The sequence below is a fragment of the Mycteria americana genome, chromosome 8, assembly GCF_035582795.1.
Source record: "Mycteria americana isolate JAX WOST 10 ecotype Jacksonville Zoo and Gardens chromosome 8, USCA_MyAme_1.0, whole genome shotgun sequence".
In the NCBI taxonomy this organism is placed as follows: Eukaryota; Metazoa; Chordata; class Aves; order Ciconiiformes; family Ciconiidae; genus Mycteria; species Mycteria americana.
In genome coordinates, this window is record NC_134372.1 from 48,908,752 (window position 1) to 48,936,583 (window position 27,832).

Sequence of the window (27,832 nt, forward strand, 5' to 3'; positions counted from 1 at the left end):
CTGGGAAGCCACCAATGGTCTAGTGTTAATTGATTGTATGTTTTTTATATAAAATTGAAGTAATAAATTGTTTTAAGAAAATCAAAAGCCCTTTTCTCTGTGTGCAGCTCTGCTGGTTTCACTGCCTGTGTCCGTGCTTAGAGGCCGGCCTGCCCCCCAGAGAGCCGTTCCTTGGCACGGCTACGGCTGCCGCTGCCTCCAACGGGCAGAGGGCAAACGCCTGGCTCTGTGTAACAGGGACGGATCCGTACCAGAGCACGTGTTTTCTCATCACCAGGGGCCGTGAGGCGGCAGGGCTGGCAGCTAACAGCAAGTCACGGCTTTGCCTTGCGCCGAGTCTGCCCGGACGGGCCCTAGAGAAAAAGAAGAGCAGGACATGGCGTGAAAACCAGGCTCGTGGCCGTGTGTGCGCAGTGCCTGGCCAACACCCTAGCCCAGGCGGCAGAGGCGAGGCTGTTAGCCAGCGTGAGAGAGCACTGATGTTTGTCCAGCCCTGTAATCCCTGCGACCTCCCTTCAGAGGCCCAGCCCGGTAAGGAAACACAAAAGACTAACGTGGGGCGCGGTGCCTCAGGCTTCCAAACACAGCAGCCTAGGAGGCTGGCAAAGGAGTTGCAGTCATCCTGGGCAGGCAAGATGCTAATTTATGTGCTTTGCAACACACCCATGAGGTGTTTATTCCAAAGGTAGCTCTGGCCACTGGCCCTGCAAGCCGGCACCAACGCCCACCTTGCACACCTCCACACGCCGATTACGACATGGAGACGTGTTTGAGCTCTCCCTTCTTAGAATTGCTGGTTTCTCTCTGGAAGCTGCTAACTTTTGCTGGATGCAGCCAGAGCCTGTTCTCGGCACAGAGGCGGGCCTTGGTGCAGGAGCTCTCCCGAAATACCTCACCTGCCAGAGGGGCGGGTGCCGTCAACACCTGTGAGCAGCGGGGCTGGAGAGCGGGGCCAGGGGCTCCCACCCCGGCATCAGAGCAGACTCGGCGGGGACAGCTGTGTCCCCTGCGCTACCTGTTGGGAAGAAGACGAGCCCCAGGCCGCCGTGAGCGAGAGGCAGCACCCACCGGAGCCGGCAGCGCTGGCCGGGCCCCCCTCAGCGCAGGCCCCAAGATGGCGCCGCCCCGCCGCCTCTTCCCGCCCCGCCCAAGATGGCGGCGGGCGGGGCCGCTCCCCCGAGATGGCGGCGGGCGGGGTCGCACTTCCTCTCCCTCCCCAAGATGGCGGCGGCAGGACTCGTCCGACCTCCCCAAGATGGCGGCGGCGGCTCGCACCTCCCCCCACCCCCCCCGCCCGACCTCCCCAAGATGGCGGCGGAGAGCCGCGCTCCTCCCCTTCACGGCGGCCCCAAGATGGCGGGCGGCGCGGAGCCGGAACCGGAGCCGGGCCCGGAGCCGGAGCGGGTGGTGGAGGCGCTGGAGCTGCTGCTGCGGCCGCCCGCCGGGCCCAGTGAGCGGGGGGACGCGGCCGGGCCCGGCCCGGAGGGCGCCCTGCGACCGGAGACGCTGCGCGACAACGCGGCGGCGCTGGAGGAGCGGCTGCGGCGGGCGCCGGGCTGGGCGGCGCTGCGCGGCCTGCGCGATGCCGTGCTGGCCCGGGCCCCCGCGCTGGCCGCCGGGGCGGCGGGCGAGGCCGAGCCGGGCTGGGCCGCCGCCTGCGGGCTGCTGGCGCTGCTGCTGTGCCTGAAGGAGCGCCTGGCCGCGCTCGCCGCTGCCCCCGCCGCCCGCCGGGCCGGGCCCGGGGCCGCGCCGCCGCCCGGCCCCGACACGCTGAGCGTGGCGCAGGGCCGCGCCGTGGGGCGGGCGCTGCGGGCCGCCGTGGGCCTGGGCCTGGCGCCGTACCTGCCGCCGGGCGTGGGGCAGCGGCCGGGGCCCCCCGCGCCGCCCCCGCCCCCGCCGGCCACCCGCGGGGCCCGGCTCCACGCCGCCACGGCCGCCCTGGCCGAGCTGGCCCGGCACCCCGCGCTGGGCGGCCCGCTCCTCTCCCGCCACCTCGGCCTCCTCCTCGCCGGCCTCTGCCTGCTGGGCCACGGCCCTGCCGCCCACAGCGAGGTCCGTGGGCCCCCTCTCCTCCCGCTCCCCCAGCGCTGTCGGCGCACCCGGTCCTGCCAAAAACGCGTCGGGGTCACCGGCCTCGCCAGAGCCCGCCGGCGGCACCGCGCTCCGTGCTCCGTGGCCGAGCCCGTGGCCGTGCTGGCCTCCTGCTCGCTGAGCCCCGGGGCTGCCTGCCCAGCGGCGGCTCCCACGGCACGCACGTTAATCTTGATGCGAGAGAAGAGATGGGAGCCCGGCGAGGGGCCGGAGGGGCACGGGCACGCGGTCGGGACCGGCGGGTTTGGTGCTGGCGGCCAAGCCGTCCTCACCACCCCGGGGTTTGTTTTTTCCAGGGCGTTTCGGAATCGGAGCGAGCGCGGTGCCGGGAGGCCCTGCGGCACATCCTGGACCGCGTCTACCAGCCGCTGGCGGTGCGGGAGCTGCTCGTCCTGCAGGGCCGGCCCAAGCAGGTACCCGGCGGCAGCGGGGCGCTCGGGGTGCCGGCGGTGCTGGGGCTGCGTGTTCCCACGCTCCGAGGGTGGCTTTGCTGCTCTCCTGGAAATGTTCTGACACCTTAAAAACCAGGCAGCACCCTCGTCCCCGAGTGCTGGGTGAACACACGGGCGAAGCTGCCGGGTGCCCGTGGCTCGCGCGGCAGCAGCTCGGGCCCCGCCGTACAGGGGTGCGTGGGTGAACTCGGGGACTCTCGTCGCAGCACGTGCCGCCTTGGCTGGGCAGTTACATCCGCCGTGCCTGGCCAAGCAAAGCGCCTTCTCGTCCCGAACCTGCCCCTTTCCACTTGAAGGGACGAAGCGGCGCTGCCTCGGCACCGGCTGCCGTTCGTGGCCGTTTCAAAGGCTGCCCCGTGGCAGCGGGGAGGAGGAGGTGGGGAACGGGTGCTCTCCGGGGAGACCTTCGCCTTGTGTTGAGGGATCCCCGGGGAAAGGATCACATCCCGGCTCCAGGCGGGTGCTGTGTGGGTGCGTGCCCGCCTGCCACGTCACAGCGCGGGGTCAGGATGCGAGGAGCTGCTGGTGCGCGCGGGGGATAACGCGGGGCTGCTGGCTCGGGCGCAGCTCTGTGCCGCGCGCTGACCCTCCGGCTGGGATCGCGTGTGATTCCCGAGCAGGCGGAAGCTGGCCTGCCCGCGTGCGAGGGCTGCAGGGGGTCCGTACGACCCGCTTGTGTGGGGCAACGCTCTCGGTGTGTGCCGTGGTTCTGCCACGTAAAAGCAGGGGTCCCCTGGTTCAACAAAACCCGAGCTGATACCCCAAGCTGCTACGTGGACAATGCCCTTAATAACGTGCTGTAACGTTTGGTCAGCCCTGAAGCGGTCAGGCAGTTGGACCAGATGATCATTGTGGGTCCCTTCCAACTGAAAATATTCTATTCTATTCCATCCCCCACCAGCGCAGCGGTGCCAGCCTGCCGCCTCGGGGTGTCCGAGCAAACACCTCCATTCGAACCGCTCACTTTGTGTGTTCGCAGCCTCCGGGCAGCTCTGCTGTTTGTGCTGTCCCGGGGGGCTTGCTTTGCTCGACCGGGGAGCCCGCGGGCTCGCAGTGCCACCTCCGCAGCCCAGGGCTCTGTGCCGGGTCCCGGCAGGGGTCACGTCTGCAGACCCCTGACCTGCACCGAACCCGACTTGTTCCCTGAGCCCCCTGTGCACCGTTCTGGTAATGAGGCAGAGCTGCTGCCTGACCCCGAGAGGCTTTAATTAAAGGAGGGAAGCTCCGTGCAAGGGGATGCTCTTGGGAAGGCCGGCCTCTCTCATGGAGCCCTAATTCGCTTTGTGCCTCTGGACGAAGAAGTGATTTATGTAAAAGGTTTCCCTGTCCTGTGCTCCTGTCTCGAGTCTTGCAGGGCAGGGCGCAGGCTGTTTGCCTGTTAGTGAGGGTTTGCACAGGAGTGTGCAAATATGCTCCTTAGCCTGCTCCTTTGTTTCCTTTCAGAGTCCTCCCTCTCCCGGGGAAGAAACAAAGCCGGCCCTTGTGCGGGCTCCGGCGTGGCTGCGGCGCCTTTGTGGTCAGCTGCTCTCCGAGCGGCTAATGAGACCCAGCGGGGTTCAGGCTGTGGTTCGGGGCATCATGGAGGGAACAGGCGGTGAGTAGGGTGCTCTGACGCTGCTCTTGGCTTCCAGGATCGCAGATTAAAAGAGGCTGTGGTGATGTGTCTGAGACATTTAATCCCATGAGAGGCCCGGGAAAGACAGTGCCGTCAGAGCGCTGAAATGGGAAACAGCTTTTGTCAGGCCCAGCTGACTCTGTAACGCTCACGCAGATTTTGCCTCTGACTATGCTGAACTCCCCAGCAGTGAATGCCTTCCAACTGCAAATGCCTTGAGTTTGGGGTACACCATCGTGTTTGGGGTCCAGACCGAAAGCATCCGAACTCCTTTAGTCTGTTTGTGCCTCCATGGGGTTGCACCTTGCGTGTGTACGGAGCGCGGCTCGTTCCGAGGAGCTGCGCTGGTGCCGGTTCGGTGGGAGCAGTGCTCGGCACGGGGCTGCGAGCAACTGCAGGCGGAGTGAGACCCGTCCTGCTCCGGCAGCCTTGCTCCCCTGCTTTCCCTTTCCTGCCGGGGAGGAAACTGTTGCTCTCTAAAAGCTGAATCCCACAGTTTCTAGTGCCAGAGCTTCCTCCACCCGATACCAACCTGATGACGCCATCCAAGCATGGCCTCCCTCCACCTTTTGGCTCACGCACCTATTTGTAGAAGTTGTTTTCCAGTATCAAAGGTCTTGGACGATAATTTTTCTCCTTCTCTCGTGAAGCATAGGTGTCTTCAGAAAGATGCGTGGTTTATAGAGAGCGATAAAAGCTAGAAATCTGATTTTTGGCCAGAAACATCTGGCTTCAGCCAAAAATGGCCCTGCGTTTGCTGTCAGTCTGAGCTGATCTTGGCTTTCTGCTGGTGTAGCAGGTGGCAGTGGTGCTGAAGCAGCAGCTGTGGACTGGAGAAAATGTGACACGGTTGCAAAGATCCTGGCTTCCTGCCCGCAGCAGTGCCTTTCCCTCGAGGACTACTACAGGCTGGTATGCCCCCAGGTAGGTCCCCCTCTCCCCGCAGCACGCCGGCTCTGGCTGGGAATGCGGAGCTGGCTCCTGGCTCGGAGAGCGTCGGTACTGTCGCTTCTGCTTGATCGTGGCCTGGCTCGAGCCAGGACAACGTGGAGATGTTTTTCTGCCGTTCTGGCAGCGGGACGTGTTTCCACCCTACTCTTGAATTTTCCCTACGTGATTGAAATGCTGGATGATGTTGCCTGATCACACGAGCTGTTCAGCCCTGCGCTCCAAGGAGCTCTCTGCTGTGGAGCTCTTGCTTCCAGCCTTTGGCTATGGGAGCGGTGCAGGCTCTTGGTTGGAGCCCCAAAACGCATCCTACGTTAACGCGTGCGTGGGAAGGAGACCGGCTCTTCCATTTGTGGAATGTCGTGCCGAATGTCCAGCAAAGCAGCGTACGGGAGGCTCCTCACTCTCTGCTGATCTTTGTTCCTTTATCGTGGACTTTCATTCCAGATTCTGGACTTGCTGCGCATCCCGGACAAACTGACAGCGCGCCAGTTCCAGCGAGTGGCCACCACGACGCTGCTCACCATGGCGAAAGAGCACCCTCAGCTGGCAGAGAGGCACCTGCTCCAGCCCCTCTTGGCACCGCTCCTGCGGTGCTCCGAGACAGCAGGTACCCGCTGCTCTCTGCCGAGCCCCGGATCGGAGAAGGGTCTGCTTTCTCTTCTCGCTGATCTTTGTCTTTCCACCAGAATTTTCTCAGGGGCTGGTGGCTGGGCTGCTGAGCCTGCAAGCCCAGCTCTGTCCGTTGTGAACGTGTCCGTTTGGCTGGGTGCACCGCATTTACTAGCGCTTGAGTCAAATGACTATAGTGTAAGAGCCAAGTAGTGGGGCTTCTGCCATTTGCTCTTTGGGAAACTCTGACAGTTTGGGAAACCAGTCTGACAGTCTTGTTTTGGGCTTCCGGACGGAAGCCATCGGTTCCCCACGCTGACCGACCAGCTCTCTGGGGACAATCCATCAAGAAGTTGTGGTCTGCTTTGATTTGCTTGTAAGCGTGCGGCGTTTACAACACTGCAGTGATATTTAGCGCCGCTAACGAGGGCTCATCGGTTCCCATGCTGCCCTGATGGAGGGGAGGGAAGGCAAGAGAACTGTCACAGAGCTTTCTGGCGCTGAGCGTGGTGGGGTTGCTGTTCTGCTGGAGACTCCTCAGTACGTGGGGGTGCTGATGTTTCTGCCCTTTGTTTCCAGAGCTAGCAGCGGAGGATTTATCAGCAGGGACTGTGCTGGTGACAGAGGCAGAGCTCAGCAGCTGTGTGGAAGATGTGCTCAAGGTATCGTGTCTGATTTTGGCCTCAGGGTAGGCAAGAAAACTACTCTAAGAAAGAGCTGGTTTTGAGACTTTCCGAGCGGTTCAGCGTGTGTGTTAGACCATGACAAAAACCAGCGTCTCCTGCAGTCGTGATGCTGAGGTGAGGCCGAGAGCTGTTCAGAATAACCTTGTATGCAGCACTGCGCTTGAGGGACTGCAGCTTTCTGCTGGATACCAGAGGCACTGCCTGAATCCTTTCAAGCATTCTCACCCCAAAACGTTCTGCGAGATGGCAGTGAGCTCTTGCTGGTTGTTTTTTCCCCAGTGTCTTTCTGGTGTGTCCAAGTAAGAGTCTGAGCAGTGGGCTGGTAGCCAGGAGTCTCCGCGGTGCTCTCGTATCCTCTTTCTCCGTGAGCTGCAGCAAGACTTTCTGAGCATTGCTAAACTGCGCAGCTTCCTCGGGACCGTTGTGTCTGGGTGTGCTGTCAGAGCAGCTTCAGGACTCGGGCTGTGATCGTAGGCCAGGTAACAGTAGAGCAGGCAGGAGGCCCTAGTCGGGAGTACCGCTGCCGTGGCACGTGTTGCCTCAGGCTGTCAATCCCTGCCCGAGATGATGCCGCTCACCTATCGGCATCGGAGACGTGCAGCTGGTTAGTGGGAAGGACGGATCGCAGGGGATCCCGTACGTGCTGAATCTTCAGAGGATGCCTGAGCTCTCCTCCCAGGCTCTACTGGCCCACCCTCCTCTTAGTGCCTCCGTGCCTCAGTTTCCTTCCTGTAGAGCACGGATAATACGGCTCACACTGAGCCCAGGGTTACCTGCGTGGGCGGGAGAACCTGCTGGGAGCTGCTCTCCCTGCCTCTGAGGTCTGCAGAGGGCAGCCTGAGCCAGCGTGCTGGAGCTGGAAGCCTTTCTACAGCTCCTGCAGCATTAGCCCTTCGAGACAGGATGGGCAGCAGCCAGCTCTTGCCTTGGGCCAAAATGCTTCCAAATGAGTGACCTGGAAAAGAGGGCACTTGAGGTATCGGCAAGCGGCCGGCTGTGCTGGACTGCTCAGCCCTGCAGTGAGGGCAGCTTGGCAGGGCCCCCAGCTCCTCGCTCGGTGGTTGTGCAGCCGGTTGGCAGCGAGGCATTCGCAGCGGGCGCTATGAAGCGAGCAGATTCGGTGTGGCTCTGAGGCTGCTGAGCTGTCACCGGGGTGAAAAAGAGAGTGAAGGTGAGCTCGGAGGCATCGCAGAGCGGCCGGGAGAGGTGGGAGAGCTGTCGCAATTATCCTGGTGGCTGCTGTGAGGAAGCAGAGAGCGTGTGGGTACGGGGGAAAGGCGGGTGGGCAGCAGCTCAGCCACAGGGGAGATGCTGTTAGTGGCTGTGTCCTCACCTCAGGTGTCCCAGAAAGGGGGGGACACTGCAGCTGGTCCCCCTTGGGTGTCCCCAGCGGTTCGTCTTCCCCTGCTGATATCTCTCGGGGCTAAAGGCATTACAGTCTGTCTCGTCCCATTGGACAAGTAAGGTAAATCGATAAGTAAGGAGAAATGAGCAGCCTGGTTTGCAGGGACCGTTCTGAGCTGAACCCTGTGACGCGTGGGTTTCCGTGTGCGTGAAGTTAATTTTAAAACTGTGGGTGGGTCATCCTTCAGCTGCTGCTGGGTGTCCAGCCACCTCCTCCGCTGCCCTGCCCTCCGGAGCTGCTCTTGGTGCAGGACGGTACCCGGAGGCGGCGGCGGGGCCTTGGAGCTGGTCTGCGTGCCTGGCTGCCGAAGCAGGAGGGATTGCCGAAGCTCAGCGGCTCTCCCAGCCCGGCGTTCAGGCCCCGATCAGATGCTGGGGGATGGGGAGGCTTCAGAAAAATGGAAGGAAACTCGGGCCTCATCAGAGAAACGGTCTGGCTTTGCCAATAACAGACCACCTTCCGTGGTAGAAGAAATGTGGGCAGGACGGTGCAGATTTAGCACCTTCTGTGGAGCTCCTTCCTGCGAGGGGTCCCTTGCGGCAACAAGCAGGGTGTTCAGCAGCGCAGATCTTGGCTCTGGCGTTTGGGGGAGAGGTGGGGTCCGTTCTCGTGCTCCCCGTGAAGGAACAGGGATGTGCTGTGGAAGCCGCTCTTCTGAAACCTTCCCTCATAGCTCCTTTTTCTGCCGTTCCCACCAGTATCACCAGTGCCGCGCTGCAGGCTTTGCTGCCTGCCCTGACGGCAGCCCAGCTTTCTGCTGCGCGTTCCAACCCAGAAGGACATCTCCAACCCAGGAATTCAATTTTAAGAAGCTGGTGACTTGCTTACTGGCATGCCCCTAGGCAGGCTAAGCTCTTAAATGCTGTGATCCTTGTAGTATTTTGCGTAGTAATGATCTGTTGTAACTAGCTGGCAGGCAGAGACCAGTCTGGAGGGCTGCTCTGTGGCTGCCGTGCACAATGCGAGTGCTGGGGGAGTGTGGGGCGGATCCCTCCTTAATGGCATAGCGCTGGAGGCCTGACAGCAGCCAGATTAGCGACGGAGACTCCAGCCTGCAGATTTGTGAAGGTTTCTTGCCTAGCAAGTGTCATTTGATGCTGAGTGGGAAACCATCCTTGGGGCTTCATCAGGGAGGCTTTGTGTAGGAAAGGTTCTGGTTGGGAAGAATGGCTCCACGGGGATTAGCACAGGAAAAAAAAAAAAGGTCTGTTTGCATCAGTACGGCACGTTATCAGGACAATCTCCTTCCTAGCCCTCCTACCTGGCTTGTCACGCTGCCTCCAGCAGGCAAAAGCTCCTTGGTCTGTCCCCGGGGCTCTTCCAGCCCTGGAGCAGGCGATGGCTCTCTGGCTGCGGAGGTGGGAGGTGTGGGGAGCGCTCTGGTGTGAAGGGACAGCATCTTCTGAGCAGGAAGCTCACCACCTGGCACGGCTGCAAGTGCCTTGGAGAACTTGTGAAGAGACTTTATTGCCCCCCCGCCTCCCTTTTTCAAGCTAAAAGCTATGGAGGGAGATGGAGCCTGCTAAAATGAGGACCTGAACACAACAACCCTGAGTAAACCCTGAGTCCAGCTGGGCAAGGCTTGGTATTTATGCATTTTCTAGACTGAGTTTTCCCAGCATTATGGCTTTGACTGAAAGCATCCTACCTGGCTTTTAGTTTTGGATAATTCCTTTAAAAGGATTCAAAAGGAAACGCAACGTCCTAAGAGTTCTGTGAATGGTTTTCCTGTCTCTGTGGGCAGCAAGGTGGGACCTGTGTGCAGTGAGCTGGGAACAGTGGCTTGCCTGGGAAGGGGGTGCTGGTTTTGTGGAGGGGAGGGCATTGAAAGGGATTTGGGAGGGTGCTGCTTGAGATGGAGGAGAGGAGCATGGCCCTACAGTCTCCTCGGAGCCCCTGCAACCCGCTTGCTCAGCTCAGCACGCGTCAGCCCAGCTGCCCTGCTAGGGACTGATCTCTGTATTTGAGATTTGGCTCGAGGTGCAGTATTTCCATAAAGATTTCCTAATTCAAAGGTGCCTGTTGCATCTCTCTGTAACGCAAGACCTTACCCCTAAGCAGCAGACTTCCTGAATAGCTAGCTGCAGTGTTCCTGTAGCTTGGAGCCCTGCTGTGGTTACGCAAATGCTAGGAGAAAGACGGTGCTGAAGGCTGCTTTTAATACAGAATATGGCATAATCAGGGAAAAACAGACTGAAAGGAACAGAGGCTGTAAACCCTCTGCCATCCTCCCTGGCGGCAGCCGTTCTGCGCAGAGACGTGCTTTCTGTCCTTCCCTTTGCCTTCCCTCTGCTCCACGCAGGTGTTTGACTCTCCTCCCTGTGCCCTTCTCTCCGTAGGTGTATGTGGTTGGAAATGACAGCTCGAGCCTGCTGCTGAGATCCTTACAGTCAGTCCTGGGAGTGGTTTTTTCCCTCTATTCCTTCGCCAAGCAGAATGTGTCATACTTACGGTAAGGAAGGATTGTGCACAGCTTCTTCTGGGGTTTAATCTTTTCCATTCTGCCCACCTGCAAAGGATGTGCTCTACGTGGGCACGCACAGAAACTGAGACCGATTGTCTCACCTTGAAGAGCTCTCGTTCAAAGTCGGCAATAACTGCAGGCATAGGCACAGTACGTGACCTTACTGGCAGACCTGTGCCTGAGGAAGCAGTTCTCACGTTAGTTTTTGTCTTCCCCGAAGCCAAAATGTTCGGTGTAGAGGCAAGCGTGCCCCGTGGGAGCCTTGGGAGCGCAGGTTAACTCTTAGTGCTCGCCTAGGAGCAGGGATTGTGATTGTCTGTGGACAGAGATGGTGACGCTGGGACCTGGCTGGGTGTCAGAGGGATCTGAAACAGGATAACGACTAGATAAAACAGCTTGAGCGCTGGCTCTTGGAAATACAAGATCGCTCTTTTCCGATCTGGGATCACTCGCTTCCGATACGTGCAGGACCTGCCTCTCGGCAGTTGTCCCTTGCGCTGTGCCCAGCTCCCCCGCAACTGATGTACAACGGTAAGCACCACGTCTGTCAGTCGTGGTGGCAGGGACGGCGGTGACCAGGTGCTGGCTGTCCTCTCTCCTTTCTCCTCCCAGGCTTTCCCTGGGCTGCCCTGAGTTTGGGCCAGCCTTAGCAAATACACTCCTGGTGGGTTTATGCTTTGCTTTGGTGATACTGGCATGTGCGTACTGGAGGCTTTCCCTAAAAGGTCTGTGTAAACTCAGCCTCTGCTATTATTAAAGACATCGTTAATCACTTCGAAGAGCAGTGAGTGCTGTGGCACGTTCGTAGAACAAGCCAAGTTAACGCTGCTGCTGGGTGAACGGAGTCGCTGCTCGCTTCTCTCTTTGCAAAGGAATTTAGCAGGGGTAACTAAAACCACAGCTGCCTGGAAGTGTTTGGGTTTCCAGACCCCTGGCACAGCACTGTGCTGCTACTCCACCTCATCAACCTGGCTCTTTCCTTGGCAGGGGTTTCCGTGCCACCTCGCAGTGCTCCCCGTCTCCTTCCTCCTCTTCCCTGGCACAGCTGACAACTCTGTGCTTTGTCAGGTTGGCGTGAAGCACCAGGCACGGCGTGCTGAGGCTGGGTGGAAGTGGCTGTCCTTGTACAGACACGCTGTACAGACAGAGTGCTCCCTTCCTTGCTGGGCTGAAGTCTTGAAGGACCCAGATCCTTCCATCTGGGAACGCCAGAAGGACAGGATGTGCTGCTGATCCCCTTATAAACTGGCACAAATGCCTTCGGCTGCCAGAGCTGTCGGCCCAGAGCATCCCAAGGAGCGTCCGTGGTCGCTCCAGAGCGCTCTTATCTTTTCCCTCGCCCCGAGACGCGTGGTCCCGTCGCAGTGCTGGTGTGCAGGGAGGGGTACAGCGGGCAGAGCAAGGTCACCACTACTTTCTCTCTCCTTGCCAGCTCCCCGTGCCAGGAGATCCTGCTGTGGTTCTTGGAGAAGTCGGAGCGAGAGGTGTCGCTGGCTGTGCTGGAAGGCTTTGCAGGGCTGAACAGCAGCGTGCGTGCCCTCCACCCGCGGTGCCAGTTCCGTGCGGGCAGCGAGGGTGGTGCCACCATTGCGGTGGAGGAGACCATCGGGTGAGTGCTGTTGGGGCAGTGCCAGGAGCGGAGGGCAGTCCCCAGGCATCGTTCAGCACGCAGGGCTTTTCACGGCATGCCTGGCAGAGAGAGCCCAGGCAAGCGTGGGGCTGCCAGTGCTGTCCCACCGCCGTCTACCTCCCGCCGGGCGCCCAGGTAGCCCGAAGCTCCCCAAATTCAGCTTCCACCCTCCAGCCTGAGCCTGTCTTGTGGCAGATCACGGCTGCGTGGAGTGAGTGGAATCCCGTGGGCGCAGGTGACCCCGTCACAGCAAGGACTCTAGCGATGCCAGCGTCGCAGAGCCAGCGACTGGACTCCCCTCCTGCTCTTGCAGATGGCCTCTACAAGTAGAGGCAGAGTGTGGCCATGTGGGGAATAAACTGCAGCCATTAGACTCCAGCCGCGCAAACTGGGACTGTTCAGCAGCGTGACATTTGGTTTAAAGAGGGGTAGCTGTTAGCTGGCAGGGACGAGCCCAGGGCCGTGCTACCAAGCCGGCAGAGCTCACAGCTCCTGCCCAGGAGTGTCCGTGGGCTGGGTGTGCCGGGAGCTGTGTGCACCCGTAGCAAAACCCCGTACAAATACGCTTGTTTTGGTTTCGTTCCAGTCTATTCCTGACCTGAATTAGAAGAAGGTCTGCCCTGGGGTCTGCACTGGTTAAGCTGCGTATACTTTAAAATTACTCCTTAATGGCCATGACTCTGCCCGTGTCTGTCCTACTTTTATGGCTATGACCGCTGCATGAATTAGCCAGCGCTAATCCCGGTCTGTAGAGGATGGCTAGATTAAATGTGGTTTTTGCACTCATGGTTTCTGTTTAACCTGCATTCGTTAAAGGAATAACATTAATTAATAAACTGAGTGCATGATCGCGTAGACCAAATGAACTGAGCAATAGTTTGGCTCAGTTGCCTCCAGGCGTCCACTCTCTGGCAGTGCTGGGAAGGCTGGTGCTGGGAAGGAAGGTTTCCAAGAGAAGGCAGAAGCAGGATTTCACCTCGCCATGGAGTAGTTTAGAGCCAGCCCTGGAGGCGTTCTGGGTATGTTCATGTTGGTGACACGGTGACCTGTTTCAGTGATGAAGATGAGGCCCTTTACCAGAAGGTTTCCTCGGAGCAGTGCCGCGTGGAGAGCTTGGTGGAGCTCTTGTCTCACTGCCAGAAGAGTGGTCTAGCCGGAGACTTCTTCATCTACTGCCTGAAGGTAAGGGGAAGCAGGTCTCTGTTTGGGGCACATCTGCAGGAACGGTTTCCCTGGGCCAAGCGGTCTGTGTGGCAGACGGCAAAGGAGACCGATGGTCCCCGTACGTGCCTGGGGAGCACTGAGCCGGGGTACGGCACGCGGTGGAGCAGTCCTGCTGTGTGCCGGGCAGGAGAGCCCGGAGGAGGGAGGCAGCCCTGGTCCCTGAAGGGGTTAACCCTCGTTCCCCCTGGGCTCTGTTGATAACAGGAGCATGTCTGAGGTTTAATGGTGTGTTTGAGGCTGTGAATAATCCCTGTTGCTTCCTTGGCTCTAGCAGGGCACCTGCTCCCTTTGATCCTGCTCCGAGCCCCTGCAGTTCCCTCCTGGCCTTGCCTGGGGTGGGCTGTGCTTTCTGTGCCCTTGCTGGCAGGTAGAGCCCCAGCCCGTCGTCACACGGGGTTTGCGGCGTCCCGAGCGTAGGGACGCTGCTGTGGTGCAGGTGGGACACCCAGGAAACATGGGCAGCTCTCAGAGACCTTCTTGAGGTACCGAGTGGAAGGCCCTGGTCGCGTGAGGAGTCAGCACGAGCTCTGCAAAGGGGATGGGGGGTCCGGGTGCCTTTGTGAGGAGCCGCTGCTGAAAGCAAGGGTGCAAGCAGAGACCCAGCAAGCCTCACAGCCCAGAGGATGGTTGGCCCTAGGAGAAGCGCTCGGTGGTGCTCTGGGTGGTGTCCACAGGGATGGAGCTTTGCGAGGGTTTGGCCTGGTGACAAGTGTGCCTCTGGAAGGGGACGAGGCTGGAAGGGGGGAGGTAACCAGGAGCCCTTCGCAGCAAGGTGGAGGTCTGGGTAACGTGGACCTGCTTCGCCCAGGACCGCTGGCGTGGTGACCGCAGTGTTCCTGGCACTGATTTGCCTGTGTTTAACCGTTGCCTCTCCGTGCCCTGTGCTTCCTTCCCACAGGCACTGACTCGCGTGGCTGCGGAGGACGAGGCGGATTCGAACTTGGCTGCGGTGCCTGGAGGGAGTCTCCTGGAGCTGGAGCAGTACCACGCCGGGCAGAGGAGGAAGCTGCTGGTCCTGCAGCTCGTGGCCACACTGTGCGAGAGCGTCTCGGACACCGTGTTCACAGACGTGGCTCAGGTTGGTCATGGCAGAGGCCTGGGGGATCGGCAGCTGGAGCGTGTGGCAAACCGAGCTCTGGGCTGCTGGGCTCTAAGGAGACAATGGCTAAGAAACAGCTGGAGAAAGCTAGGGCGTCCCCAGGAAAAGCAGTTTGTTGATTCAGTTGCAAGTGTCTCAACGAGACACCGTCCTATGCAGTGCCAGCAGGCAGGACAGAGTCAGCTGGAGAGACAGGAGGGAGCAGCCCAGATACGAACATCTTCATATTTGTGTCCATGGCTGTGTATTAAAAGCCAAGAGAGTAGCCTGTGTGTTAATCAGAACTCTGACTTACCAGCTTCTCATCTTTATTTTGAGCAAAATTTATTCCCAAGTTTAACAAAGCTTCAAGACATCTGTACCCGACAGACCTTTTACGCAAGTGCTTGCTGCCTGTCCATGGTGGTGGTGCCTGGTTTTTCTGGCACGTCTTGGCAGCCACCTCCGGGAGCTGTGGTAGCTGGGTTGCCAGCCGGACGAACGCGGCGCGGCACTGCTGCCACGTCCCACTCGCCCCTCGTCCCCGAATAGGCCGTTTGTGGCTTTTCTCTGGTTTCTGCTGCTGAGACGCCCGCACCGAGTGGCGTGTCTGGTCATCAGGGTTGGCGTAACCGCGCTCATACGGTCGGCACTCGCCCGTGCCTTCGTGAATGGGGCAGCCGCAAAATGTTATTAAATTTCAAAAGTTTCAATGAGCTGAAACTCATTGAACCTGGTACCAAAAAGGATTGGTCAAATAGGGCTCTTCTGTCTGCGCTGAGCCCACGCTGCAGCAGCGCTGCAGGGATCGGCTGTCCTGCACCGTGCCGGGAAGGTCGGGAAGGCTGTTGGGTGCCGAGGGCAGTGCGGTATTCCCCAGCTGATCGGTGTATTTTAACTTCCTCATCCTGTTTGTTGTTTTTTTTTTTCCCTTTTAACTCAGTGACCTGGTTATGCCAATTAACCGTGACTGGCTCGAGCAGAGGCAGTCACTGCTAGCACAGGTTTCTTCGCTTTTCTCTTCGGGACAAAGGAGTCTTTGTGTGTGCTCTGCAGTGACAGAGGGGACCCAGCCCGTGTCGTTGTGGTGCCCGCCGGTGCGGCAGCCAGCGCTGCTTTGTCCTCACCTGCCTCCATCACGCCCACCCGCATGGGACCGGCTCCGCTCCCTGGGTCAGAAAGTTGGGATGAGAAACGGGGAAGGATTTTCCCAGGTTTCTGGGTCCAGCCGTGAGTCTAGTATAAAAAGAAACAACCACCGAAAAAGAAACGCAGACAAAAAAACCATTGTACTTCCACCTGGGGATTGTATTTCGGGGAGTGCTCCCTCGGGCTGGGACAGCAGTTGCAGAGCTGTTTTTAAGGGGGTTCTGCAGCACAGGGTTCCTCCGGGGCCTTGGTTCTTGCTGTGGGCACTCCGGAGCGTGGCTTCGTGCTTAACGGGGTCGGAGCAAGTGGGATCCCTCTTCCCAAAGCCAGACCCCAGCACTGGCGGCGGCTGTGGGACCCCCTCAGTTGCACAATTTATTTTATTTACCTTTTCCCCCCTCACAACTGAGTTTTATGAGATTGACTTGATTTCCTTGATACGCCAAGGATCCTCTCCTCCTGCGTGAGAGAGAAACGTGCCCCAGTGTTTTATTTTTCAAGCTTTTTTTCCCCTTCCAGATTAAGGTGGGGTTTTTTTCCTTCTAGATTAGGGTGGTTTGTTTTTTGTGTTTTAAGTTTTTGTTTTTCTCAGTAGCTATCTCCTGATAGACTATTTATTCATGATGTTCCTATTTTTTGCATTAAATATGATTTCAACCCATTCAGCTTGTGTATCACTGTTTTGTGAGAGCAGATGTTCTGACACTTGGTTTTATTTTCTTGCTGTTGGACGGCATTTCTTTTCTGGACTCATCAGCCCAGAAGGTACCTAAGCCTTTTCCGCAGCCCCTCCCAGCCAGCCTCCCTCCTCGCTGCAGCAGGGATGTGCTTAACGAAGCTGGCAGCGATCAGCTCTCCTGCTGATGAGGAAACGCGTTGCCTGCACCCAGCGCCTGTGCCCTAGAGGCTGGAAATGTGGGGTTTGGTGCAATAGTACCTTGTTGCCCTCGTACTTTGTCTTCCAAAGTAGGAGCAAAATAGTTCCTCTTCTTTTGCAACAGGCCTGTTACGTAGGAACGACCCCCATCCAGCCCCCCCATCCAGCCCCCCCATCCAGCCCCTTCCCAGCACGGCCGGGTGCCCAGGTGCCGCTGCAGCCGGCGAGCTCGCCCCGAGCCCTGCGGTGCCAGCGCAGCTAGCAAAGGCAGGGAGAAATAAACTCAGTAATTTCAAGCTCCGCTAGAAAGGCAGGGAGCCTGTGGGATCGAAGGCGTCAGTGCCGAGTGTCGAGAAGGCCGATGTCAGCCAGGTCTTGGGGTAAAAAAAGAAAAAAGTAGCGTGAGAAAATCACAAAATCAGCGACACACGTGGTAAATGGCCCCGCTCCGCTGTCGGCTGCCTGCGGGTACGTGGTGTCTGATACCGGGGAGCCGTGGGGCAGCCGGCAGGAGCTGGAGCCGCCCTGGGCAAGGGCAGGTAGCTGGGAGCCACCCCGGCCTGGGGCAGGGAAGGGGCTGTGCTCTTCCCCAGAGCTCGCGGGGGGTGCAGGCAGGCGTGATTTTTGTTGTAATGAAGTTTATCCGAGCAGTGCTAAATCCCTGCTCGACTCTGGCCATCGCTACCGTGCTCTGTGCCGACGGTCTGCAGCACCGGTGCCTTCCCGGAGCCGCGTGTGCTTTAGCTGTTGCTGTCTCTGCTTGCATCTATCGGAATTTTTCCAGCCCGAGCCTCTCTCTAGCGCAATTTCACACAGATCCTTTGTGTTTCCCTGTTGTTGCCACCACCCTGACCCCTCTCGGACCCATCCCAGTTGCCTTGGGGGTGGCGACAAGAGGGGAACACAAAGAATTCGTACAAAATGGTGCTAGAGAAAGGCTCGGGCTGGAAAAATTCCAATAGATGCGGAGACAGCAAGAACTAAAGGGCACCCGGCTCCGGGAAGGCACCGGCACCCCGAGGTGCGGGCAGGGGCAGCCTCCCGGGAGCACCCTGGGGATCTCCCCTCCTAACTGCTCTTCCCCGTGCTCTCTGCTGGCAGGTCCAGGAGTTCGTGGCAGCCACGCTGCAGCGGGCCTGCGTCAGCCCGGCGCGGGGCCCCGGCGCGGCAGTGGAGGCGCAGACCCTCGCCATGGCCATGGGGCTCGTGGCCGCCATGCTCAGCGGAGCCGTCCAGGTGAGGGGGCGAAGCTGGGGTGCCCAGCGGCCGTGGGGAGGGGGAACCGGGCACCGTCCTGCCGTGCCCAGCCACGGGGTGCCACAGCCGGTGCTCCGGGGTCTGCTGCTCCCTGAGTTGGAGTCCCTCTTTAATCCCAGGGTGTATCTGTGTGTGTGTATATATATATATATATATATTATTTTTCCTCGGAGCGGTGCTAGAGCACTGGCTGAGGGCATGATCCCGGCAGGACACCTCTGAGAGCCCAAATAATTAATTTACAATCCAAAATCTGCTTCCGAGAAGGCGCTGACAGAGCAGTGCAGTCACATACAGCGTCTTTAAATGCCAACACTGCATCCTCTGCATCCCTACACATCCACGGGCTCCCTCTCCGGAGCACAGCAAACTTCCCGGTGTGGGCTGTGCTGTTCTTGGAAATCCTCTATAAAAACGGTACCTCGCTCTGTTCCGCCGTTACACGGTGTCAGCTGAACGGCCATCGGGGAGCGATCGCACGTTCGTTAGTGCGCTGCAATCACCCTGGCTTGCGCTTACATCACTGAGCTGCTGCGGTTGCTTCATCCCCAGACTCGCCCGAAGGAAAATCCAACTTTTAATGGAAAAAGATAATTTATTGTGTCTTACTGCTAAATTCCCAGCGTTGGGAAAAGAACATTATTTAGTTGGAGAAAACTTAAAACCAGAGTCTTGTGGCTCTAATGGGCCCCCTCCCAGGCGAGCTCCTGCTCCCGCTCCGGCGTTAATGGGAGCAACTTGGCAAACTGAACGCAAAAGGTTTTGGAGGCAGCTGCAAAGCTGTTTGGGTTTCAATGGATAAGGGTTTTTTATACAATCATCCAAAAGCTCCCTGTAAATCTCTGCTAAAGCATCACTTTTCAGGTTTTACAGCCTGGATTTTGCTTCTGGGATTAGCAGTTAAATCCAATTTAGAGCAGGAACTTCTCCCCCTCGGGCGCTGCAGCCTCGGGGAAGTGGCAGCTGCCTTGCCTGGAGCTTCCTTGCAGGCAGGAGTGAAGGCAGGACCGAAGGCAGGCAGGACCGAAGGCGAGCCCCGCACAGCCCTGGCAGGATGGCGGGAGGGATGTCCCCAGCTCAGCCCCCGTGCTGAGGATGAGGGTCCCACACGGACACCGCTCTCCCTTGGGCTCTTGCCCTTCCCACCTTCTCCCGCGGCACCTCCGGGCCAGGGCAACGAGGTCCCGGCTGCTGCCCTGCCGGAGATGCCGCAGCTGGGATCAGCGCTGGGGCCACGGGGCATCGCCGTCCCCAAGGGCAGCTCGTGGCGCCTGCAGCCCGGCTCATGGCACGGGGACGGAGGGCGGCCGGCAGGGTGTTGCCGTGGGGCTACGAAATGGCCTCTGGGGCTCGTGCACCTCTGGGCTGCCTGCCTGCCTTGCCAGGAGCATGCCGGGGAGCGAGCCTCCTGCTACGGCTGTGCCAGTGCTGCTTCTCTCCCCCCCGCAGCTGCAATCCGGCGACTTCGCCGTGCTGAAGCGGCTGGTGCCGTTGCTGGAGGAGCTCTCCCGCACCTACCCCGAGCCCCTCACCCAGGAGCTGGCCGCGGACCTGCGCATCACCATCTGCACCCACGGGGCCTTCTCCCCCGGGACGGTGGGCGCTGCTGCCGATGGCGTGCTGGGGAAGAAGCCGGGGACAGGAACGCAGAGCCCCGCCGGCATCCCCGGCAGAGCCCCAAGCCCACGGGGTGGCCGGGCACCGCCACGGCATGGCCGCAGCAGCCCCTCGGCTCCCAGGGAGAGGAGCGAAGAGGAGAGTGTGAGCCATGAACCCAGCACCGTGGGTCCTGCTCCAGCCCCGTGTGCCAACAGCCCGGCCCCGGCTGGGCTCCAGGAGCTCCTGGTATCGGCCTGCGACCCGCAGCCCCCCAGCCGGGCGGCTGCCCTGCGCCACCTCTCCAGCCTGATCGCGCAGCGGGACCCGGAGGCACTTCGGCTTCAGGAGAAACTCCTGCAGGTACCGGGCTCCTGCCGCGGTCCCTGTCCTGCGCCGTGGCACGGAGCTGGGGCTGGGGGCAGGCTGGGGACGGTCCGTATTATCGGAGCCCTCCGACCTTGCTGTCACCGTCGGCTGAAGGTGCCAGGCAAGAGGGAGCAGGGCTGCCGCCGTGCGCTGCCGGCCCGGCGTGGGGCTGCTGCCGACGGCACTCCCGCCTCCTCGCAGGTGTTCCTGGAGAACGTGCAGCACGAGGACGCCTTCGTCTACCTCTCGGCCATCCAAGGTGAGCGATGCCTGGCCGGGGCGAGCGCCGGCACTTTGTAGGAGAATGTTTTCGTGCTGGGGGAGCTTTAGGCGGCAATGGTGAAGAGCGGTGGAGCTGCAGGCAGGCTGGGGGCTCAGCAGCATCTCCTGCCCTCCTGGACCACGGCTTCATGCCGTTCGGCTGAGCCTGGAGCCGCGTGCGGGCTCTGTGCCGCGTTCCTGAAGCCGGCGGGCTTTGTCTCCCGGTTGGGCTTACTCAGTGGGTAATTATTTCATTTACCCTCTGACTGAACTGCTGATCTGCACAAACCACAAGCACCTCCTCGGTGCGGCCCTGGCCACGTTCACCCTCGAGGCATCCCCGGCCAGATAACACCCGGGAGCGGGTCACCGTCCCCGTGCCGCCGGCCTGGGGCTGCGGTTTCAGCGCGGTGCGGGCACAGCCCCAGCACCCCGGCCCTGCACTCGCCTGGCATTTTGGCTCGCCGGTCTGCTCAGCTGAGGCTGGCGGAGGAGTCGGGGCCATGGGAACCCACTGGTGCTCCCTCGGGGCTCTGCCACGACCCTCCCCGTGGCCAAGGCGGGAACTACCGACCGGTGCCGGCCGGCCGCGTGGAAGTGGAACCACGGTGGCTTTCTGCCGGTTGGTTCCCTGATCCATTGCATCTCGTGGCCTTGCAAATCGTTGCCCCCGCTGAGGGGGGAGAGCGGCAGCGGGCACGCACCCGTCCCCGGGCTGGCCCTGGCCGTGCAGGCAGGAGGTGGGGAGCACCGGGCAGCAGGCAGCGGGCCGGCAGGAGAGCAGTGTGCCGCTCTGCTCGCTGCCCTCCTCCCCGCGCCGGGCTGCTGCTGGGGGCACCAAGCGCTGCCACTGCTCGCGCCGCTTCCCAGGAAACCCTCGGGTCCGTGCTTGCTCCAGCACGCTCAGCGCAGCCCCGTGGCACCGGGCTGCCCGTCGGGATTTGCAGGCAGGTGCCTCCGCGCCCGGGATGACATGGGCGTCCTGCGCAACGGCCGTGCCGGCGGGTCGCGGTGTGCCGAGTTACTTGGAAGGGAGGTGCTGTTCCCATGACCCCAGGCGATACCGGCGCTGCCGGGGCTCCCGGCAGCGGTTAGGAAGGTAACCCTCGGCAGCAGCTGGGAAAGGAGCTTATCGCTGTGCTTCCCTCTGCCTGTACGGTCTTGAGTGGGACGGGTTTCTCCTTGCCCCGCAGGTGAAACACAAACGCTTCAACCGTCCCCGTGTGATTAATACACCTTGTGCAGCTGCCTCCGTGTTTCGCAGCCCGGCCGCGGCTGTGATTAACCCTGACGCGGTTCCTTGCGGTGGTGACTCACCCAGCCCGCGCCGCGCTGGCAGCAGCACCTGCGGCGTGCTGCGCGCGGTGCTGCCGTCTGTGCCAGGCGGGCTCCCCGCTGCCCGAGTCGGGCTCCCCGCCGCAGCGGCAGGGCTTGCCCGCCAGCTGGCCGTGCCGCTGCTGGGACCGGAGCCGGCTTTAGCAGTGCTGCTGGGAATCACCGAGCCGAGCTCCGGCGAGGTGACGCCAGAGGAGAGGTCGCTGCCCCGCTGGACGTGCCGGGGCTTGCGGAGGGTAACCCACGCCGGTGCCCTCCGATAACCGGGAAACGGGGTTGGAGGTGAAGGCAGCTGCTCCTGGAGGGCAGAGGAGCTGGGGCTCGGCCTGACTCAGCGCTTGGCACTGCCACGGCAGCCTCTGCCACTCGCCTTTCCCTGGAGAGCAGCTGCCTTTCCCCGCCGGAGAGGCACCCGCCGCCCGGGGAGCCCGGCGCTGCCGGAGCCCTGCCTGGTGCCTGCCCCCAGCCTGGTTTTCACCCAGAGCCGCCTGCGATGCTGCGCTCGGGCGCGCTGGCTCTGGACAGCTCTCTAAAGCGATGTTTGCCGTGGCGTAGCCCGACGCACGCCCTGCGTCCAGGACCTGACCCCTCTTCGTCCCCGGGGAGACACGGCAGGCGCAGGGTGCACTTGGGCTCCGGCTCCCGGCCTGGGCCAGGCAAACGCGGGGGGTTCCTGGAGCCCCGGGTGGGACGAGGACACGCCAGCAGCGTGTGCCCGATGGCCGGGAGCTGAGAGCAGTGACCAGACACCGCGCCTGAGCATCGCCTGTGGTACCCGACTGCCCTGAAGCTGTGCCAGCCCAGGGACGAGCCCCGCAGTGTCCGATGGCCGGTGTGCCGAGTCGACGCTAGGTCGATGAACATTAACCGGCAGCAATTAGTGGGCACCTGCTGCCGACTGCTAAATTACTTATCTTTCAGCTTGGCACCCAGCCGGACCCGGCGCTGGGCTGCCCCGGTGCCGTGACTCTGTGCGGAGAGGCTGCAGGATGTGCCACGGTGCCGGGGCGGTGCCGGGGGTCCCTGCACCGAGGGTGCTGGGGTGGCACAGCCGCCGGCGGTTCCTCTGCCGAGGGTGGTGGCACGTGCCATCCTCATGCCTGGCCCTGACCCACGCTTTCCTCTTGCTCTCCCCCCAGGCGTTGCCCTGCTCTCCAGCGAGTACCCGGAGCGGATCCTGCCCGTCCTGCTGGCACGGTACGGGTGCCCGGCGCAGGGCACGGAGGACACCGTGGCTGCCGTCACCAGGATGAAGCTGGGCGAGGTGCTGATGCGTGTCACCCGGGCACTGGGTGAGTTCCCGTGGGCACGGCAGTGCTGGCCGCTGCCGGCAGCCGTGGTGCTGCTTGGCCCCTTGTTGCTCTCTGCCGTGCCGCCAGGTCCGGGGGGTAAAGCCATCGGGGGCTTCTTGTTGTCCAGAGGTGAGAACCAGCTCCCGTAGCCCGGCCGCAGGGGGTTGGAAGCCAAAGGACGGCTGGCCGGCGTTCGCTGGTGGGCAGGAGCGGGGCGGCAGACCCTGCCGTCAGCCCACCATCCCCTCGGCCGGCAGCGCTGGGCTCGGAGGCTGCTGGGAAATGCCCGGACACGCACGGCTGAGGGTAAAAGCTGGAGGAGGCCTTTCCGGCAGCCGCTGTTGGGACACGTCCTAAAACGCCTCGTCCTATTCCCCAACAGAGGCCAGGCCAGCGAGAGCAGGCGGCCGGAGCTCCCCGCAGCTGGGGAAGGTGCCAGCCGGTGTCCCCGCTGCCGGGGCAGCCGGGCCGAGGTCTCCAGTCACCGGCCGGGCTCTTTGTTCCCAGGGTTGGCCGTGGCAGAGCCAGTCTCCCTGGCTGCCTGGCCTGCCGGAGCTCTCCTCCGGGGCACGGCCACCGCAGCGGCGTCCCCTGGCCGTGGTGGCATCCCCGAGCTCTGCTGGCTGCGGGCGTCCTGCCGGGACCGGCGCTCCCTGGGCCGGGTTGTGCTGGGCTGGGGACGGGACATCCTACGGGCCGGCGATCCCGTCATCTCCCCGTGGAGCTCGTGCGAGCGGCGGCAGAGCCTCTCGGTCTCTGAAGGCCCCTGGGCGATGTCCGTGCGTCCATCCCTCGCCTTGCCTGGCACTGCAGCTGCACCGCACTGGGTTTCCCTCGGCAGCTGCCCGCGGCACGGCTGGCAGCAGGACGGTGGGCACGGCCTCTGCTGCGGCTCTCCCCCCCGCCCCGTGGTGCCTCTGCCGCGGGCAGCGACTCGGCACGTCCCGGCTCGCCTGCGTATTTATAGAACAAATTGCATGAAGTTGTTTTTGTTGCAAAGCTTCAGGATTCAAGAGCGAGGATTTCTCCGGTGCTTCCAGAAACGCTCTGCTCTGTGCAGCAGCACTGCTGCGGTTGGGAGCTCTCCTGCTGCTGCCTGAGGACCACCGTGCCTCCCTCCTGCCCCGTCCCGGTCCCCAGCCCTGCCTGCCATCCCACCGGAGCTGGTTTTTTCCCATCCGGGAGGGGATTTTGCAGCAGGCACCTATCGCCCAGCAAACAGCCGGCGTGGGCAGCGTGGCTGGAAGCGCGCGGCGGCCCCGTCCCAAGCGCGCGGTGCCGTTCCTCCGCGGGGCCCGGTGCCGCGTGAGGGTTCATGGAGACCTTGCACTGACCCAGTTTAGCTTGTGCTGCAAACCCATTAAATCTGCTCCGGGTGCACCACGGCAAGCACGTGCCCTGCTTGCTGCAGGAAGGGAAACACTTCATGTTCTTTCTGTGGCCGTCCGGCACAGGGCCGGGCGTGCTGTTGGCTTCGGAGGAGATGCATCGTGCTCGGGTCATCCAGCACTGCTCGGACTGCCGTAACACCGACTCCTGGGGTGCAAGCACGAAGCAGGCTGCGTTCCCCAGCAAGCATGGCCGTCATTGGCATCACGGCACTGCCCCGAGCTCTCCCACCCTGTGCCGTGCAAGAGCCATCCCTGCGCCTGCGAGGACACTGCCCTTTAGTAACCGTGTAGGAAGAGCGAAGCTACGACGGGATGGTCCTACAGAAGGACCCGGCTGCCTGCCGCCTTGCCTGTTCCTGCCCAGCTCTCGGCCATCGCATGCCGTATTTCCCCTCCTTGCACACAGCCGGTGCCGCCAGGCTGCCGGCGCGCCAGCGGTGCAGGGGCTGGCCAGTCCCCAGCCCCTCGCAGCGGCGGCCCCGAGCCCCTGTGAGGAGGGCGATGGGGTCCCACCGCTGCATCCCAGGGCATCCCGCTGCCTGGACACCGGCGTCCGAGGGGATTACGGGGCTCGGGTGAGCCAAGAAACCACCGAGCCGGCGGGCCAGCTAGCCCAGCAGAGCTTCCTCCTTTCCTCCGTTACTCCCAGACGAGCGCCGCCCCGCGCTCCCCTCGGCCGGAGCAGCCCGTGCCCGGTGGGAGCCATGCCCACGCCGTGGGGCGCGCGGCCGCCGGCCCGGGGCACCTCTTGTGCGGGGTGATTGTGCATGCCGGTCACGGGCTCTGCGCGCCGACCGCTAATTAGGCGGCTCACACATCCGCGGCGCCTGCGTGTGCTAATTGGGGGGGGGTTGCGCGGCTGAATTACGTGAGAATTTAGGCTTCGCGCTTCGTTTCTGTGTGCTGCATCTGCGGTCGCCTCCGAAGGGCCCCGCGGGAGCCGGGGGGACGTGGGGTGCACCAAATGGCCCCGGACGAAGGTCTTTGCCGTGGGGTGCGTGCTGTCGGGGTTTGCCGGCACCCCGGGGGACTGCACCACAGCGTCCGCATCCCTGGCACCACGGCGGGTCCCTGCGCTGGGCAGAAGCCACGCTCCAGATGTCGCATCCAGCTGTTCGGTGGTGCCGCAAAGGAGGGGGGGTGGGGGCCCAATCTGGCTGCTCCCGATGGAGCCGGGGCTTTGGCAGGAAGGGGCTTGGGTTTTTCCTTGCCTGTGACGTGCCGCTCCGCTCTCTCTTGCAGGGGACGTGGTGTTCAAGCACCGGGAGCCGCTGGTCCAGGCCTTCCTGCGGGGCGCACGGGACCCCGACGGCACGCTGCGGGCCAGCAGCCTCTCCAACCTGGGCGAGCTCTGCCAGCGCCTCGGCTTTCAGCTGGGCTCCATCGTCCAGGAGGTACCAGCTCCATCCCGGCACTGCCGGCCCCTTCCCCGGATCCCTGCCCGGGGAGCGCGGGCCATCGCTCGTTAACAAGGACGGTTCGTTAGCGGACGATGGCAGGGCTGCTGAGCGCTCGCTGCTGAGGGCACAGCAGCCTGGGGTTTCCGTAAAGGACGTGAGGGATATTTGCTGATAGCAGAGAGTGTAAAAGTCATTGGATCTGAAGGAAACGCTCAGGGGATTCTAGCCCCCATTTTTAGGGCTAAAAGCTTTATAATCAGCTAAAGTAGTCGCTTTAGCCCAAGGGAAGTGCGGCGGTGCCTGCTCCACCCATGGCAATCGCACTGCGGGAGGAGACCTGGGGGCACAGTTAGCACCTGCCGGAGGCACCTCCTCCCGCTTAACGAAAGAAACCTCGTTACCCTTCCCGTTACCGCGACGCATCTGGTGGCTGGCGGGGGTGCCCAGCCCTCGCCCCGGCTGCACGCTCCCGGCGAGACGTGGCTGCCACCCGAGCCGTGGTCCCGGTGGGGTGAGGCCGGCTCTCGGGGGTCTTCGCCCTGGAGGGTTGGGGGAGCCTTGCCGGGAGCTGTCGGCATCAGGGGCCGGCAGCCCTCGAGCTGGTGGGTCTGTGCCCCCGCGGGAGCTGGAGCTTCGCCCCCCGGTGCCTCCCGGGGCAGGAGGGAGGTCAGGCGGCATCAGGGATGCGGCGCTCGGGCTTCTTTCCCCGGTCCCTGCTCGCAGCCGCTCGGCGTTGGGAGGGTACCGGCAGCAGCGTTTGATGAGATGCCAATGCACCACACGCAGCTATTTCGGGAAGGCACTAGCTCTGCTAATTCTCCCGGCTGTCACTGCCGGGAGTTTAATTAGGTTCCTTTGACTGCCTGCTTTTTATAAAGCTTTCCAAGGCATCCGCGTGCCGCTCGGCCCCTGCGAGAGGGAGGGCTGCTCGGTGCCCCGCAAAAAGCCAATCCCCCCCGGCTGGGTGCCCAGCAGGGGAACGTGCCGCTGCCCCAGGCTGGGTGCAGGGGCCCCATCCTCCTCCTCCAGCCCCAGGCCACCCAGGGACATCCCCCCCACCGTGGCCGGCTGCTCTGCCGGGTCCCCCTGTGTCCCCCTGCCCCTGCTGACAGCCCCCCCGCCTTGTCCCCGCAGGTCACCTCCTGCTTGACGGCCATAGCCAAGACGGACCCCGAGGCGGAGGTGCGAAGAGCCGCCGTGCATGTGGTGGTGCTGCTGCTGCGGGGGCTCAGCGAGAAGGCCACCGAGGTGGGTCACCTCCCCGCTTGTCCCCGGGGCAGGGACAGCCTCCGCCAGGCTCCCGGGCGTCCCCGGGCACCGGCACGGTGCTCCTCGGGGACAGCCCCTGCCCCGCGGGGGCTGCAGGGCTCATTCCCAGGCAGCTTCCAGGGAAAGTCCCATGGGACCGGGGCCTCCGGCTTGTGCCTCCCCCGCCAAAGGGCTCCCCCAGTGCCGGATCCTTCCCGGGGCAGAGGGGACTTCATGGGAGCGTCCCTCTGAGCTGCTTGGCCGTGCCATGGGGCTGTGCCATGCCACGGGACAGTGCCGTGCCGTGCCACGGGGCACTGCCAGCTCTCGAGAGCCGTGGGAGTTGTTCGTCACTGATTTGACTTGGAAATGCCCAGTTTTTCCGTGGGCCGTGGCCTCCCTCCCCGCTTCCCAGCAATGAGCATGTTGGGACTCAGCTCCCGTGGAGGAAACGGCCGGTTCCCCACGGGAATCCCCGCAGCACAGAGCTCAGCTTCCCCTCGTGCCCCCGTGCCGGAGCGATGCCGCAATGCACCGCTGTCCTGAACCGCGCTGCCGGCGTGTGAGGAACCAGTCACGGGAGGGCCGGGGCTCACGCCTGAGGCAGCGCGGTGGTGGTGGTGGTGGTGCCGCCATGTTCTGGCACCGGCAGCGTTGGTGGAAGGGGCAGCACCGTGCCTGCCGGGGCACGCCGAGGGTTGCGTTTCGGGTTGTCGCGGGTGCGGGCGAGACGCCGGCGGGTGCTGACGGTTCTCCTGCCCTCTCTGCCCAGGTGCTGCAGGACGTCCTGCGGGACCTCTACCGCCTGCTGAAGCACGTGGTGGCGGCCGAGCCCGATGGCGCGACGGTGCTGCACGCCCAGCTGGCGCTGGAGGAGCTGGACGCCGTGATGAGGAGGGTCCTCTTCCCCCCGCAGGTGCTGGAGAAGAAGATCGTGGTGCTGCCATAGCGGGGCCAGGGCCACAGAAACGAACTCTTCCTGCTCCAGCGCCGGGGCCAAGGGGAAGGGCTCGCTGTGCCCCCAGGATGCCGCCGGCGGGCGCCAGCCACGGAGGAAACCACAGCCTGGGGAGGGTGGGCAGCCACCCCCGGGCTCCCCGCGGCCAGGGCAGGGGGGGCTCGCTGGGACGAAGCGGGGGATTAAACGCAGACGTGCTCAGCCCTGCGCCCGTGACATCTCTGGGAGCCGCGCAAAGCCCCTGGGTGCCATCGTGGCCGTGGCCACGTCCCAGCCCATGGCCACGCTTGGGGTGGTGGCAGCGGCGCAGGCCCTGGCGAGCCCCTGGCTCCTGGGGGAGGGTGGGCATCAGCCCCCAGGGCCGGCCCTGGGCCGGGGGAGCAGCCGATGGGGCCGGTGCCTCGGGCTCCCGTGCGGCCAACCGGCACTGGGTGCCGCGGCTGCCCCGAGGGGAGCCAGAAGGGAGCGGGGGGGCTCTGCTGTCTGCACCCCCA

General features: G+C 62.4%; 1 protein-coding gene across 3 annotated transcripts; it reads left to right on the forward strand.

The window, feature by feature from the left end:
• Positions 1–1,291: 1,291 nt before the first annotated feature.
• On the forward strand, positions 1,292–27,539 carry TANGO6 (transport and golgi organization 6 homolog). 3 transcript variants are annotated; one of them, XM_075511140.1, is made up of 17 exons: positions 1,292–2,052; positions 2,388–2,504; positions 3,987–4,137; positions 4,955–5,082; positions 5,554–5,716; positions 6,298–6,380; positions 10,149–10,261; positions 11,706–11,882; positions 12,959–13,085; positions 14,026–14,205; positions 17,333–17,467; positions 18,938–19,447; positions 19,655–19,712; positions 22,189–22,341; positions 24,975–25,126; positions 26,267–26,380; positions 27,153–27,539. In XM_075511140.1, exons 1-17 carry the CDS (start codon positions 1,309–1,311, stop codon positions 27,327–27,329), a joined length of 3,282 nt encoding a protein of 1,093 aa, XP_075367255.1. In that variant the 5' UTR covers positions 1,292–1,308; the 3' UTR covers positions 27,330–27,539. The 3 variants fall into 3 exon arrangements, with proteins under 3 accessions (XP_075367255.1, XP_075367256.1, XP_075367257.1); XM_075511141.1 differs by having other exon boundaries at positions 4,958–5,082; XM_075511142.1 differs by lacking the exon at positions 11,706–11,882.
• Positions 27,540–27,832: the final 293 nt, after the last annotated feature.